At 53.3% G+C, this 16166-nt stretch overlaps 1 protein-coding gene across 5 annotated transcripts in view; it reads right to left on the bottom strand.

The window, feature by feature from the left end:
* Window positions 1-16166, bottom strand: part of CFAP57 (cilia and flagella associated protein 57) — a 54584-nt gene that overhangs the window by 12167 nt on the left and 26251 nt on the right. For 3 of the 5 annotated variants that reach the window (XM_032494021.1, XM_032494019.1, XM_032494020.1), the window contains exons 14-21: window positions 15583-15676; window positions 14779-14969; window positions 11291-11464; window positions 10125-10283; window positions 7565-7708; window positions 3691-3807; window positions 2240-2374; window positions 2004-2147 (exon numbers count right to left, since the gene is read on the bottom strand). In XM_032494021.1, the coding sequence (XP_032349912.1) occupies window positions 2004-2147; window positions 2240-2374; window positions 3691-3807; window positions 7565-7708; window positions 10125-10283; window positions 11291-11464; window positions 14779-14969; window positions 15583-15676 (1158 nt within the window). Of the gene's footprint in view, window positions 1-2003; window positions 2148-2239; window positions 2375-3690; window positions 3808-7564; window positions 7709-10124; window positions 10284-11290; window positions 11465-14778; window positions 14970-15582; window positions 15677-16166 lie in introns of those variants that run through there. The other 2 variants (XM_032494023.1, XM_032494022.1) reach the window with 2 other exon arrangements.

The following is a 16166-nucleotide window of genomic DNA, read 5'->3' as shown; positions in this document are numbered from 1 at the left end:
GTTTTCTTCCCCTCTTACAGACAGGAAGGTGGCTCCTGGAGAAGGCCCGTGACCCACTGCAGCTGATTCCTCTGTTCTGTTCATTTGTTTACGCTCACCCCTACCCCGCCCCGAAGGCAGGATACAGCAGGTCTGTACAGAGACAGGGCCACACTCTTACACTTTGCATGGCCCTTGAGATCAAAGAAGGAAACAATTTTTATCATCTAGAACAGTGGCTTTGAAAGTTTTTTTTTTAATCTTCCAAACAAACTCTTACACAGAGCCCGCTGTAATAAGCAAGGAGTCTCCCTGGTTGAGGGAGGGCTGGGGACCCAGAGCCCCACGCTCTGATCCCTCTGGTCCCCTGCAGTTGTCTGCGGCACGTCTGTTCATCCCCAGGGCTCCCTGGCACACAGGCTTACAATGCTGCTCGAACACTTCCTGGGGATTTCCCTGTCAGTGGCTCTTTCTGCCAGCCATCAGGGAGTGGTAGGGCTGGGCAGAAGGCTACTTGGGTCTCCTCTGCTCCCTCTACCCCGACTCTCACCCTGGCCCAGCAGAAGTGTGCATGTGGCCTCTGGGGAATGGGTGGCAGGGATAGCAAAAGAGGACCTTCTGCCTGCCCCGAGCCATCTCATGCCTGGCCTGTGGTCTTCACTCTCTTTCTTTTTGGTTTGGGTGTCTGCTTGGCAGGGGTAGAGGGACCCAGCCTCTGGAGGACCCCTCAGGCCTGTGCTTTGGTGGCAAGTCACAGATGAGAGCTCAGCAATGTTACCAGCTGATAACCACTCCTGCTGTTGCTCTGGTCACAGCACGCTGCCCTGCAGTGCCTCAGGGGGCTCTCCATGCCTGGGGGCACTCAGACCCTTAGCACTGCTCTGTGTATCAGCTGCTGGTGCCTGAAGGTCCTGCTGATTGGATCTACTCCTATCTCTGGGCCTCTGGCTGCTTTCATGGCCCAGGAGCAGGGCCGTGGTTTGATGGCATGGGCTGCTTTAAGCAGGGGCTGGTTGTAAGCTGGCATAAAACCTACCGTGCTTGTCCCTGGCCTGACTTGCAGTGTGCTCTGCCCAGCTGTGTATGCGCTGGCCAACCTGGGAACTGGGTTTGTTTCAATCTGACTGCAGCCCATCCCCTTTCTGGCATTTTAATTATGGCATTAAAGAAATATGAACATTGAAAGGTATGTGCCTTATAAACATGATTCTGATGTTCTCTTTTGATATTAATTCACATTAACTGCCTCAGATGATACTGATAGCCAAACAGCAGTGGCGGAAGAATTCCGACCGGCAGTCCTGATAACGAGCGTACGTGGAGGTGGCAGTAATGGGGTCAGGCTTTCTGAACATGCTCTACCACAGATCCTGGGAGTGGGGAGCTCATTAAATCACAGGGAGACCAACTCTTAGGGAGGGTGTGGTTAGCGCTGGATCCAGGAGATAAGAGTAGGGACCTGAGGCACCAGAAAAGTCAGAAGAGGTGGGAGGAGACAGGCATGTTCAGAGGAGAGAACTCGGCCAGCAGGGGCCATGTGATGCAGGTAGCAGATGAAAAAGCAGCACAACAAAGTAAATAAGAGTTGGAAGCAGAGGAGAGGGGAGAGAAGAGAGGGACTCGGAGAGTTAAGGTCACATGGGCGAAGGCCCCGAGGGGCCAGGGGTCAAGGAGCGGGGTGAGGCAGGACACAGGAGTGCTTTGGGTGAAGATGAGCTGGAAAAAAGGAACAGTTGCCTGGTGAAGTGAAACGGGGCGGAAGTGAGCGGGCACCGGTGGGGCAGAGGTGGGCAAGGATGTGCCTAGGGAGCCTCCGGGGTGGGGCTCTGGGCCATGGTCACAGCCAAGACAAGCTCAGAGGTCAGAGGAGGGACGTCAGAGAGGAAGCTGTGGGGAAAGCTAGTGAGTCCCTTGGACATTTGGGGAGCTCTGAGGACAGATGGCCGTGGAAGGGCCCTCCCTCAGCAGGCTCTCTCATCTCGATGGCTCAGCCTCTGAGGGAGCTGAGGGGCATGCACAGTTACCTGCATGATGCGGACATAATCCGTATGGTGCAGCTCACTCTCCTTGACCACCTTTTTCTTGAGGGTGGCCAGGTTCCTCTCCAGGTGCTCCCGCTGACGGGCGTACTCCTGCTGCAGGTCCGAGTTCAGCCCTGCGATCTCCACCTGATGGGGCAGGAGGGTCTGGCTGTGAGGGAGGGGAGACCCCGGAGGGCAGGGGAGGGCGGGGGAGGGCGGGAAGAGGAGGCAGAGCTCACCATGTCTGCCCGCTGCACGTACTTCTCAAAGAGTGCGCGGACCTTCTCCTTCAGCAGCCGGGGCTCCTGGATATACGCCACGCAGTTGTGAAGGTCCGTCTTAAACCGTTTCACCAGCGCCTCCAAGTCCCGCTCCTGCAACCAGAGGCATTGACTTCTGGCCCAGTAGGGATTCTACAGGGGCAGAGGCTGCAGCCTCAAGCAGAAAGGGACAAGGGACACCCCATCTGGGACTTATAGTTGACTGCCAAGGGCCACACGGGGCCCAGAGACCTGGATGGACACACAGCCCAGCGGTGGAGGCACTTAAAACTCCTGTGCCCCTGGCCTGAACAGCTTCATCTTTAAGAGGCTGCACACACTGATTCCTTTATCGGCTCTGGATTCCTTTTGGGACCACAGGTCTTAAAAGACTAACGGAGGTGCAGGTGGTCACCCTACTCCTCTTTGAGCCAAGATGGAGAGTATCGATTCTCTCTTGCAGATCCGTGGGCCAGGGCTTCCACGCCCCCTAATTAGCTTATCCAGTGTTTCTCCCTGCTGAGGGCTGCTGTGAGTAGGTAGGGAAGATGATGACAAAACTGGGCAGACTGGGTCATCTGCAAACTGGGGCTACAGTCACCTTCTTCCATCATGCTTTCTCTGACATCCATCTTCCTCTACGCCTGGCCTAGAGAGCCTCTCCTTTATCTTCGCTCTCATAGTCCTTTCTTCATATTCTCTAACTTCCCGCCTTGCCTTATATTATTATGCACATGCCACAGATCACCCATCAACCTCTTTGGTCTGTGAGGGGCAGGGTCTGTGTCAGTTCACGTTGATATAGCTCTGCAGCTTCTAGTGTTACCTAGTACACAGTCAGTGCTTCCTGTGGGAGTTGGGAAAATTCAATCTGATTCCACCATCATTATGAGGTACCCTGTGCCAGGGTGTGAGGGTGCAGCCAATTCCTGGCCCAGGACCAGAAGACTAGGCTCCTAGCACTGGCTCTGCATGTGCTTCCTAGCTATGGGTGCTGGGTGAAGTCTCTAAGCTCCCAATCTCTCTGACCTTGCTCTCCTTGTTTATCACAGGGAGAGACTGGAACAGGTGATCTCTGAGGTCCTCCCAGCCCAAAGCTGTTCTGGTGGTCAAGGCCTTTAACCACCAACTACAAATGATCTCTGAGCATGTTTCTTCCCAGGCCAAACAAGCCAGTGTTGTGAGCATCCTTATAAAACTGGCTTCCCACCTCCATGATCACTTTACCCAAAGTCACTGTATCGTCTCGGATGGATTCAGCCATGTAAGTTTACGTGGGCCTGAAACAGGGTAGGGCTGTGAGCAAGTAAAGAATGCGGTTTAAAATGGGAATGTATCTTAGCAGTGGTCTGGCTCTGTCTCTGGGAAGCCAGCTGCCTGTTGCAGGCAGGTGCCAGCTCCTGAATCCGGGAGCCTGAAAATCCTCACACCTTCTGTCTCTCTCTGCGCATCTCCTGATCGGTGGCTCTTAGTTTCTGCCATAATTCTGTGATGTTCAGCTCCAGCTGCGTGTTCTGCTTATGGAAACGCTCCAGCTCAGCTTCCATCTGTAGAGAACAAGGGGGAAAGAGTTAAGAATAAGAAAGTAAACCACAGAAGACATACAGATGGCCAACAGGCACGTGAAAAGACGGTCAGTGTCACTAATTATTAGGGAAATGCAAATCAAAACTACAATGAGATGTCACCACATGCTATTAGAAAGGCTATTATCAAAAAGGCAAGAAATAACAAGGGTTGGTGAGGATGTGGAGAAAAGGGAACCCTCACGCATTGTTTGCAGGAATGTAAATTGGTATAGCTGTTATGGAAAACAGTATGGCAGTTCTTCAAAAATTAAAAAAGTGCAGGTTAAAAAAAAGTGTGGATATTTGCACAGCTAATGAAAGAATGTATCCATTAGAAAGGGCTGGCCAGCTATCACAGGCACAGAAATATAGAACTGATTCTTTTTGTCTCCAAGAAGCCTCACCCAGAGGGATTAGAGGGAAGTAAATTAGAAGTGAAGATGAAAAAGGGTAAGCACCCTCTGCATTCCAGGTAGAAAGGGCCCTGTGCCTGCACAGAGGTGAGGGGTGGCAACCAGAGATGGGATGCTCAGTTGGATTTTGTAGGAGGAATAGGGATTAAAAGGCAGGTCTGGAAGGAGAATTTCAGGCAGAGAGAATAGCCATGCACAGAAAGGACCAGAAGCAGGGGCAGCCTGGTGCATCTCTGCAGGCTACAAGTCGTCCAACCAACCTTGGAACTTGGAGGAGTGTATGTGAGGAAGGGGGAGAGGGCCTTCAGAGGTCAGCTGAGCTGGGTCATGCAGAACCCTAGGGCAGAGGTTTGAATGGTAAGAAGTTCAGCCTTTCTCCTGGCCAGAAGTTTAAACTGCTCAGAAGTGTGTCCTCTATCCTGAAAGCTCAGGGAGCCACTGATGGGTTTTACCCAAGGAATGGCATGATCTAATTTGCACCTTAGAAGGCCTGATCCAGAAGTTTTACTGGAGAGAGCAGGGCTGGAGCCAGGGCAGACCAGTCAGGAAGCTGCTGCTGTGGCCCAGGTGAGATGCTGATGCCCTAGACCAAGGTGACGGGGGAGCTGCAAGAGAGAAAGGGGCTCCTCCAAGGCCTGTCTGAATGCCTGACGCTGGCTGTGCCTCTTTCTCTACAATCTTCAAGTCAGCAAAGACAGATTAGGTTAGCAAGGGAGTGATGCAAGCAAAACTTCAAACCATGCTGGGAATAAAAATAATCTATTTCGGAGAACAATTTTGAAGTATGTCGAATTTGAGTAGCTGGCTGGGCAGCCAGGAGACTAGCTGGTATATGGCAACAAGCATCCTTTGCCTGGAGTAGGAATTCCATGTACTCTTCCATGTGTTACTCATCACATCCAGAGATTCTCAGTGGGGGCGGGGGAGAGGCATTTGCCTCCCAGGGGACATGTGGCAACATCTAAAGATATTTTTGATTGTCACATCTGGGGGAAGGGGACGGTTGCTACCGGCATCTAGTAGGTAGAAACCAGGGATGCTGCTAAACATCCTCCGATGCACAAAACAGCCTCCTGTAACGGAGAATTATTCACTCCAAAGTGTTAATGGTGCTGAGATGGAGAAACCCTGTACCAGATGAACAAATAAAAGTGTGTGAAGTAAAATGGCAAGGTTCTGGAAACTCCTGCCCTAGGAAGCAAATAGTCACGTCTCATTGAAGAGAAGTCATCAAAGAGAGGCTGAAAAAGTGTTTGTGGGTGGGGGTGGGGGATACCTGAGTCAGGGGAATATTCTGTTTCCATGCACAGGTCTCAGCTCTCCAAAGGAGCCCAGGGCTTACAGCTTCCTTCCTGTAGGGAAAGGAACTTCCCAGGAGATCCTCACTGGGTGGGCCAAATGTGTCTGACCCCCAGAGGGAAGCCCCCAGGTCAGGGGCCCCTGGGGAAGGAATCAGGCTGAGATAGCCACCCTGGCAGCAACTGGCACCTGGGGTGGGGCAGGAAGGGTCTTGTTTGAATCATTCCCAAGGTATGGTCTAGTTCCTGCTGAGATCAAAGACATGGTTGGTCCAGTTATTGAAGGGAAAGTGAATAATCTCTCAGGTGTGTTGCAGTGGCAAATAACTGACCCAGTCAGGAATGCAGTTGACAGATATGTCAAATGGGGAGGGAGAGGTTGGGCAGTGACTGACGGGCCTGCAGCGCATTGACCTTCCAGGCACAGTGGGGCCTCTGCTCTTCCTCACCTTCTCAGGCTGCCAATCTTGGGCCCCGAAGTCACTCAGGACTGACAGGAGGCCCAGAGGAGGCTGCTCTGTGGTCAGCTGGGGAAATCCTTCCTAAATCCGGAGGCCATGGAAGAGTCACTGTCACAACCGACCGTCTCTGGATGGCACAGCCCTGGCCTGATCCCACCACCTGGTGTCCTCCTGGGCCTCCCGGAGGATAGGCTTTGCTCTTCTCGACCACAGCTCTTGCATAGCCAGCTCCAGGTGGGCCATCGGTACCCTCTGGTATCCTTTACTTTTAGCCTTGCTCAGCACCGTTAGAGAAAAAGGAGGGGGAGCAGAAGACTCTTTTGGACAGGGTGGTCAGGGAAGGCCTCCTTGAGGAGGTGACATATGAGCTGAGATGTGACAGATGCAAAGAAGCCAGTCATGTGACGATATAGCAGCCTTCGAGGCAGAGGAAGCAGCACTGCAAAGGTCCCAAGATGGGAGAAGCCCGGCTTGTCCTTGGAGCAGTCAGAAAGCCTGTAGGCTGGAGCAGGGGAGGGAGCCTGCAGACGTGGCTGAGAGGCAGGTCGAGCTGGGATCATGCACGGCCTCGTGGGCCTCGGTAGAGTTTAGATTTCATTCCAGATGGGATGGGACACCGCTGGGGGTTTGCTGTGGCCTCTGTGTGGGGACCAGGCTGGACGCTGGAGTCAAGTTCAGAAGAGAGATGGTGGAGGCTTGGACTGGAGTGATGGCAGCAGAGGGGAAGGAGGGTTGGATTTGAGATGTCTTCTGGATATTGATCAGCTAGGCATTGGTGATTTGGATATAGGAGTTAAGAGAAGGGAAGACTCGAGAGGACCACTGCCCTTCTACCTTCAGCACCAGGGGATTGTGGTGCCACTGACTGAGGAATGGGAAACTGGAGGAATGGGGAAGTCGGGCGTCAGTTTTAGATCAACCACAGTCCCCACTGTCAGCTGCTCTCTGCCCAGTATGGGGAGGCTGACAGGTAGCATGTCATCAGGAAGTGCAAGGTGTATGGGGAGCACTTGTACCTCCCTGGGCTCTCAGAAGCCCTTGTCCCATGCTTCTAATCTCTCTCCTCTCTGCCTTCATCCTGTTTGCTTTCCAGAACACACACTTACTTTTGCCACTCTCCTGCTCGAGAGCCTTTGATGACTTCCCATTCCTTATCAAGTCCAAACACCACAGCCCTGCATGGGTCCCTCACCAGTATTTTTAGTCTGAGAGAAACTGTTGTATTCAGAAGGGTGTACTTTCTGGTGGACAGGTTGGTGGCTGGGTACACACCGCCCCCTGGTGGCTGAAGGCCCAGCGGCACGGTTTCCCTTTGAGGGCCCGGAGCACGCGCACTCAGCCAGGCTAGGGCGGCAGCCCACGCCAAGGCCCTGTGGGAAGCCAAATCCCAAAGCATCCTGCACCACTGAGGCCCTGGTTGGGCCCTCCCTGTGGCATCCTCTGCAGAAGGGAGGCTGTGCACATCTTGAGGGCGGGGAGGGGCTGCGAGGAGAGCTTTATTTCATTCCCCCAGCCCAGCCAGGAAAGGTCGAGGAGGAAGCCAGGTATCCAGATGGCTTCTCACCTCTTGAATCTGTTCCTTCATCACCTTGATCTCATTCTCTCGAGGTTCTATTTGCTTCTTCAGCTCCTTTATTTTGTAGTCGAGCACAAACTTGAATTTTTCTAGTTCTTGATTTTTCTTTTTTAGATCATAGATTCGCTTCTCCTGTGGGGAAGAGGAGAGAGAAGTAAGGGAGGTATCAGGAGGTCCTGGTACAGAATCCCTTTGGGCCAAGAGCACAAATCCTGTGACCTCCCAACTGAGGAGGCCACAGGCTGCTCTCCTCCTGGGGACACAGAGGCTGGCTCCCCAACCAGGGGGCAACCCTGGCTCCATGGCCTCTGGGCCAGGATGTCACTGGTTCACCCACCCACTCATACAGGGCTGTGGCCAACTGTGTCTTCTAAAGCTCGCCTCCACAGCATCTCTCATTCCATGTGCTCTTCTACGATGTGAGCTTATGCTTCTCCATCAGGAGGTTGGCTCTAACTCCCACCCCTTGCATCTGGTTGGACTCATGGTTTGTTTGTAACCCAAAAAGTGCAACTCAAGAGATGCTGCATGGCTTCCCAGGCTAGCTTGGAAAAGGCCAAGCAGCTTCCACCTGGCTTTCCCAGAATGTGTGCTGTGGGGGAGGCCAGCCACTATGGAAGGAGTCCTACTACACTGAGACCTCCAGGCTGGAGAGCATGCTTGGTGCTCTGGCCAACAGCACCAGCTGAGCCCAGCCTCCCAGTCATCCCAGCCAAGGGGCTGGACTCGGGGATGAGGCGGCCACCTGGGATGCTGGTATTCCGGACTGCAGCTGCTGGAGTCACACAACTGAGGTCCCACTAGGACCCAGATATCAGGGACCAAGACAAGCCATCCCATTGTACCCTGTCCAAATTCTAGACCCTCCAAATCTGCAAGCATAATAAAAGAGTTGTTGTTTTCCACCACTAAGTTCTGGGGTAATTTGCTGCCAGGCAACAGTCATTGGAACATAGGTCTAGGCATTCTCAAACATTTACGGAATGGAGATATTTTGCCAAGGTCAGAGACTCCAAATAGAAATATGAAACAGTCCCCACCTTTAGGAAGAAACACACTAACTGGGAAAGCACATGTGTCAACGAATGCAAACGTGCACCATGACGGAGTGGCGGAAGAGGGAGGCACAAAAGGCGTGGATGTATTGAGGGTGCTAAGAATCTGTTCGCAGGTCAGTGGGAAATGAGGCTGCAGGGGAAGCGGGGAGGGAGGCAAGAGTCTGGCATGTTGGGTTAAAGAGTTGAGAATTTATCCAGGAGGCCAGGAGTTGGGAAGCTACTGCCCTGGGGTCAAATCTGACCTGCTGCTCATTTGCATGAAGTTTTCCTGGAACAGAGCCAAGCCTGTTCATTTATGTCCTGTCCATAGCTGATTTTATGCCACAGCAGCAGAACTGAGCAGCTGTGTCAGGGACTGCACTGCCTGCAAAGCCTGAAATATTTGCTATCTAGTCCTTTATGGGGAAAAAAAGTCTGCTGACCCTTGCCGCAGGGAGATGCAAAAGAATTTTAAGTGGGAGAGTGACATAATCATGGGATGTGGTGGCAGGGGGCCCAGATGGGAACTGGAAGGGAGGACATTAGACTGTCAGGAGGCTGGTGCAATTTTCTAGGTCAGGAGGGCTTCACCTTTTCTTGTCAAAACTCTTCTTTGAGAATCTGAAGAGAGTTTTGGCCCCTCCCTAAAAAATGCTCAGATACAAACACAAACGCTCACTTGTAGACATTACGGGCAGGCCGGTCTCACGTCATCCTTATCAGAGCCTCTGGGGGCCCCGTTTCACAGGTGAGAAAACAAGGCTTGGATTTGTTGCCCGAGGTCCTGGGGTGGGTGAACGGAAGAGCCTGCCCAGGAACCTAGTGCACTAGGCTGAAACCGGGTTTCTCAACCACCTGGGAGTTAATGTCTGACCGCGGTGGTACTGGCAGAGGGGGTGGAGAGGGGGGCTCGGAGCCTGGATTTGCTCAGGAGGGTGATAGGAGATTTCTGGATACTGAGGTGGTGTGCCTCTCAAAATGTGATGTCTCTCTTCTTAGTGTTTTCAGAGAGAGGCATCCCGGAAAGTGATACCACTTTCTGGGGGGTACCCAGCAGTGATAGGGCCAACCACAGGGGAGCTCCTCTCCAACCAGGGGGCCCACGTGGGCGATGGGGCTGGGAAGCTCCCCCCAGGCCATGGGATGGTCGCCTTGGGTGCCTGGCACAGTGGTGAGCAGGGTCCTGGTAGTCAGCACTTGGGTCTTATCTCAAGTCTGCTGCCCATCAACTGTATGACTCTGGGCAAGATGCTTCACCCTCGGAACTGTTTCCGGAGCTCTATAACTGGGCTGCTCATGGTCCTTGGGGTCGTAGGGAAAACTGAATGTGATGTGTTTACAGCAATGAGCCCAGTGCCCTGCACGCAGGAGGCATTTCCCTGACCGCTCACCCCCCTTCATGTTAAGTAAATATGCCCTGGGAAGACAGGGACACTGTCTTCTTGAGCTCTGTCCTCTGTGCCTGGGTCCACCTATCTGGAGCTGAGGGAGGACAGAGGACGAGCCTTCACCTTGTCTTGAATTGTCTCATCTCTTTCCTGGATCTCCCGCTTCAGGCCCAGGATGTCCTTCTCCAGGGACTTAATGACCCCCTGCAGTTTCACCTGCTCTCCCTTCAGGATCTCAATGTCGTTGGTTCGCTCTTCAATCTCCTTCTGCAGGCTGCTGAACTAAAGGGACACATAGCAACAACAGAGACCACGAAAGTCTTCCAGCTCCTCTCCATTCCCCATGACTGTCTGTAGATTTTAAGAGCTCCCCGTCAGAATCTGGGACAGTCAGGAATATCCCAGGCCAAATGGACAGTGCGGTATTCTGTCCCATGAGGTTCAGTCCCACCCCTTTCAGTGAGGACGGACTGTCTGCCTTCAGAGGACTCCAGAGACCAGCTCCCCCAGTGGATCCAGAGTTTTCCGTGACCACGCTGACCTTGAACGGTTGGGATCCAGGCCCTGTCAAGGTCAGAGAGACTGAGTCCTAACTGACGAGCCATCTTAGTCATGTCCCAGAAGGGAAGGTGTGATTGCCCCCGGCCTGACTAGGAGTGCTGATTTCTAATAGGAAGGGATGTGAGCTTGCATTGAACTTGGCTTCTCTAAGGCTAAACGTTTTGGGGAAACTGGCAATTCTATAAGGGTCTGGGAATGGAACCTCCTTACCCAACCATCGGTGACTACAAACATCTTCCCTGCCTTGTAAACTAAGCCTCCTCTACCCCCAATCTTTCTCCCACTCACAGAATCTGAACAGGAGCACCCCTGACTTCTTGCCCTGAGAGCCGGAGGACACCCCCAGGAGATGACTTGATCTATCTCACCTCCAAAGCTCTGAAAATCCTGACGAAACCCTATCTGCCAATAAATGAAAGCTCAGGGTGTCCACCGGGGTCACAGTGAACCCCCTGCCCCTGTAAACAGGGAAGTGGAGGGAGAACCCCAATGGTACCCAGTCAGAGGATGTGGTAAGGATCTGTCTGCCTGTCCAGGCAGGGGGAGCCCTCACACTGGCCAGTGGTTCTGTCCAAGGCCACTTGCTGGGTGGGAGGACATTCAGGTGGAACCCTCTGCCAGGCCACCCGGGTCAGAGCCAGACAGCTCCGTGTCTGTCCACCCACCCCATGCTCTCTCTGCAGCGCAGCTCAGCCCGCCCCCAGGCCTCTCAGGGCACGGCCCACTACCTTCTTCCTCATGATCCCCGTTTCTCCTTTGAGCCGCAGGTTTGATTCCTTTTCATCCCGAAGCTTCTTCTCATACTTGGTTTTGATATCTTGGATTTCTCGGTCCTCATCTTCTTCAATCTGCTTCTTGGTCTCTTCAAACTCGCGCAGCTGCTGCCTGACATCTTCCTGTGCCTGGCTCAGAGAGAGGGGGAGAGTGTGGCCAGGGCAGAGGGGACATGCCGCACCTCTGTGCTAAGAGGGCCTGGGACGAGGTGAGCACGCGAGGCCCTTCATGGGACCGGGAGACGAGTGCTATTACAGAGATGGGAGCCAATGCCGTGGGCCCCTGGACCTCCCACTTCCCTCCTGTCCTTCTGTCTGTCCCTCTTTCCCTACCGGGGTAGGCCTTGGGCTCTACCACTCCAGGCACTGTGTCACCAACTCCCCCACACCCTGTTCCTCCTCCATCTTCTTCACACTGAAGCCTCTAAACTCATGACAGTTGTAACTTTATACTGATTTGTGAAATTGCTCGGTTGTCTCTCCATCAGATGTACATTCCTCAAGGGTAAAAACCTGGTCTCTAACTCCCACCACTAAGTGCCCAGTATACAACGCACGCTGGCGCACAGCAGGTCCTGTCTGAGTGAGTAACTGTCGGAATGAATGAGTGAATCTTTAATTCTGCCCTCCAGCTCCTTAATCCATCAGTTCTTCCCTTTTCACCTCCCAGACAGTTCTCGAATCCACCCACTTCTCTTTAAGCCACTGACTGCCCAGGCCACCGTCCTCTCTTGCCTGGACTGTTGGCTCAGCCTCCTAACCGGCCTCCTGCCTCTGGTCAGGTCTCCCTCTGGTCTGACCTCATTCTCTAGCCGACGGGAGCTTTCGGAACCACACACTTGGTGATGCCAGCCCCAGCTTAGAAGCCTTCTCCGGCTCACGCTCGGTCTCAGGACGGAGTCCAGACTGTTGGACCAGGGCCACAGGCTCTGTGGGAGGAAGCTTGGGACCATCTCTCTGGCCTCGACCATCACTCCCACCCCAGGCTCTTGCAAGTGTGAACTGACATCAGTTCCCCCAACATGCGTGCTCCTCAGCCGCTGGGCCATCCGTCTGCTTCCCGCCCTCTGCCCGCGGCTCTCTCCCCTTCTTCCTTCCTCTCGGGGATGAAGCCAGCACACCCCAGCACTCTACGTTACATTGTGAATGCCTGCTTGTCGTGGGGCTCCTTGACGGCACGACCACCCCCGTGCCCAGCACAGTGAACACCTGGCACAGTGTGGTACAGCCCAGATGGTGGGACAGCGGACTCTGCCTGGTGGAGTCTGGGAAGTGACTGGCGCCTGACTCCTCTTTGCTTACTGCCATCCACTGGTGGATGCTTAGATTATGTCAGAGTCAATGGATTTCTTCTCAAACAGAGCCTGGTGTTCTCCCAGGCTGCACGGACTGTCCCTGGACTGAGTGTTTTGCGGGGTTGAGAAAGACAATGTGGTTTTAAAACTGGGCTCAAAGGCCTCCTGAGAAAGGCTTCTCTTTGCCCATCATGTCACCAGACCTTTGCTGGACAGAAGCCTGGCAAGGTCGGCTCCGTCTGCAGCCTAGAGTGGCCCGCAAGCCCTGCCCTTGGTCTGGTAGGTGTTGCTAAGAAGGAAAAGCAGCCCACTCAGGCTAGTGCGATGGCACTCAGCGGGGAGCTCCCTAGGAAAGTTCTGAACTGAAATCCTCAGACTCAAAAGAAGGAAAGCATTGTCATCACAATGGGAGGTCCTGGGAGGAAGGTCATGTGTGCAAGTGGCCAGGTGAAGAGGAATCATCCTGAGCACGGCTCAGGGGTTGTGCAGAAAACTCCCAGAGGCTCCGCATCACTGGATATCGGGGAGCTGGACCGGGGCAGCAGGAAATGGGGCTGGGGGGTGGGCGGGGCAGACAAGGAACATTCCTCACACCGTGGAACTGGAGCCACGCAGGGCTCAAGTGAGGGTGGCATTCTCTTAGCTCCCGCTCTGCTGTGTCAGCGCTCAGCCTCTGCCAAGTCTGCGAGGCCCCACCCTCTACTTCTTACTGTGTACACCCCCCACTGCCTGGTCGAATCCCAGTCCCCCGAGACTTTGGGGGGCCGACTCACAGTCCTCCCTGCCATCATCAGGGGTGGTTACAGAGGATCCTAGAACGTCTCCTGGTGTTTTGACCTTCATATTCCTGCATCCGCTCTCAGGCCCATCCCCTGGAATGGTGCTACCTCTGATGTCTTAAAATACAGGCCCTGCTCTGTGAGCACAGGTGATTTCTCTGCTGGATCCCAGGTATGCCACCCGGCCCTCAACCTCACCACCTCCCCTGGCCCTGTCTTGATTCCTCCACTGGCCCTTGGTTCCTTACTGACCCTCTCTGGCCTGGACCCAATGTGTGGTCACTGTTGACCTTTACTTTGTGCACCAATTAGCTGAAGCCCCAGCTCTGAGTCAGGGCTGCTCCATGCCTTCCTCATTCACACTGTCTACTTGCTGAGCCCTGCTGTGGAAAAGTGCACAGCCTGGTGGATTAATGCTGCCAGAATTCGCGTCTTAAACCTCAGTGGGGCCTTCAGCTACATTCCTGCCCACCCTGAGCTTGGTACGGTCCCTTTCTCATTCCTTTCCAAAATTGCTCCATGCCTTCGTGACTCTCCTGCCCCCTCGCTCTCAGCACACCATCTGCCAGAACTTCATGCCCCAAAGGGGGCCATCTGGCCTCCCTCAATTTCCTCTCCATCTTGGGAAACTGTCTATTATGGCAACCCAGACTACTTGAACATTCTATGACTTCGCTCTGCTTGGATGCTCTCAACTTCCTGCACTTCCCCGTCTCCTGGTTAATTCCCACTGACATGCCTCCTGGAGCTCATTAGCTCTTGCAAGCCTTTCCTGAACTCCCAGGCCAGGGGAGGTGCCCTGTGTCTGCATTCCCCTGCTGTCCAGTATACGCCTTGATGACTATCGGTCTGTGTGACCACCTCTCTCACCCGACTGGGAACCAGGCCCCATGTTTTACTTCATGCTTGACCACTCAGCACTCAGGCTGGTAAACCAGTAAGATATGATCTGTGTTTGTTGAGTCAGTGAAGGAATGATTTCATCTTGTAAGACATAAGAAGTTACGCAGGGGTTTCAGGCAACAGCCCTCCCCATCGTTCAGGGCTCGTGGTCCTCTCCAGGTTCTATAGGCTTCTTCTAGAAAGCCCCCTCCTTAAGGCTTAAAGGTTCAGCTAGGAGAGAACAGTAGGTATTCCTATCTAAGGAATTCCAGTCTCAAAAGCGGAGTCAGCTCAGCGAGTCCCTGGCCCACAGGGAAACAAATATGGAAAAGGTACAAAACGAGGCCGAACGAAATACACAGGGCAAGGACGGTGGGGAAGGAAGAGGAGCTCCAGTGAGGCTTCCACAGCGATTTGGGCGGTTCCCAGGCCAGGTCCGTGGGATGGCGCCGTGAGAGGGAGGCCTAGCGTGGCCCACCGTGAGTACCTCTTCCAGAAGGGTGGTTTTCTCCTGCAGCTTGGCCTCGTAAAACTCAGTCAGCTCCTCCAGGGCCTGGCTCTTGGTCTCATCGTTATCCCGAAGCTGTTTCTCGTACTCCTCCTGCATCCTCTGGGACTTGAGCTGCAATTCCTGGTACTTCTCATATTCCAGAAGCAACTTTTGATTGTTGCAACATTCTGGAGGGAAGTGGGGAAGGTTATTTCAGGAGGGACAGTAGCACCAAGCTCAAGGACACTCAGGAGCCTTGGGTGTGTTTCTGCCCCCTGCCACCATCGACTAGAGCATCTGCCTCCACAGCCAAGGTTCAAATGCATGCCTGGCTTCCTCCCCTGCCCCCTGCACCATCATCTAGTCGGGTGGCCAGTTTTCCCTCCCTTCTCTGTCTAGGTGGAAAGGTTTCCAGGAAAGTGCAGAGGGGTGTCTGGCGGTTCGAGGCCAAGAAGAATGTCCAAAACAGGCACTAGTACTCCCATTTTATAGAAGAGCAAACTGAGGCTCAGTGAGGTTAGGTGACCCCCTAGAGTGCCCAGCAAGTCCTGGTGAGTCTGGGACCCAGACAGTCTATCAGGCTCCAAACCTGCACTTTCCCGTATCACCTACTGGCTTGCAGGAGGGATTTAACACATTTTTAAAGACTGAGTAAATACACAGGAGTGAAAGCCACAGTGAGTTCCCAGGGACAAATGTAGCCTGTTTGTAGACTGGGGCTTCTGCTGGGTCTGGAGGACTCTCAGGCTTTTGCCCCCAGCCAACCGCCCTCTGCCCAGTGGCCTCCGCGCGTGGCCTCACCCAGGTCCTGCAGTTCCCGGCTCTGCTTGTCCAGGAGGTCTTCTATGCGCTCATGATGGAGTATATCCTGCTTTTCTTTTTCTGTTCTTAAAACCTAAGGCACAGAGTCAAACGTTTTCATTTCTATACATCTGCTGAACGCACCGTATGAGAAGCACCAGCTACGCAAGTGATAGCTTCCTTCACTCACAACTGATTCCCAAGCCGTTACTTTGGCCCAAGCACTGTTCCATGAGCAACATCTGAGCCATCACTTTTATCAGCATCATATTCTGCTCTGAGAGTTCTGTGCTTTCTCTGCTTACATCCTTCCACTAAATGGGTCTTGTCAACAGATGAGTTCAGTTTTGGACATGCAGCAAGTGAATTTTTGAGGTGGAAAAGGTGAGATTCATTTGAATCCTTCATTGTCAGCACACTGTTCTCAACTAAATCCTTGGCTATGTTCATGTGTCAGTTTCTAAAGAAGTGTTTTCTTTTATGGAACAAGAAAGCTCCTTGGCAGGGAGGGGAGGTACCTAACTTTGTGCTTAGCTTACGACGGCATCAAATCAACATTTGCTGACCAAAGGAATGAAATAATA

This window comes from Camelus ferus, chromosome 13 (assembly GCF_009834535.1).
Source record: "Camelus ferus isolate YT-003-E chromosome 13, BCGSAC_Cfer_1.0, whole genome shotgun sequence".
In the NCBI taxonomy this organism is placed as follows: Eukaryota; Metazoa; Chordata; class Mammalia; order Artiodactyla; family Camelidae; genus Camelus; species Camelus ferus.
This window is presented reverse-complemented; position numbering and strand designations above follow the sequence as displayed.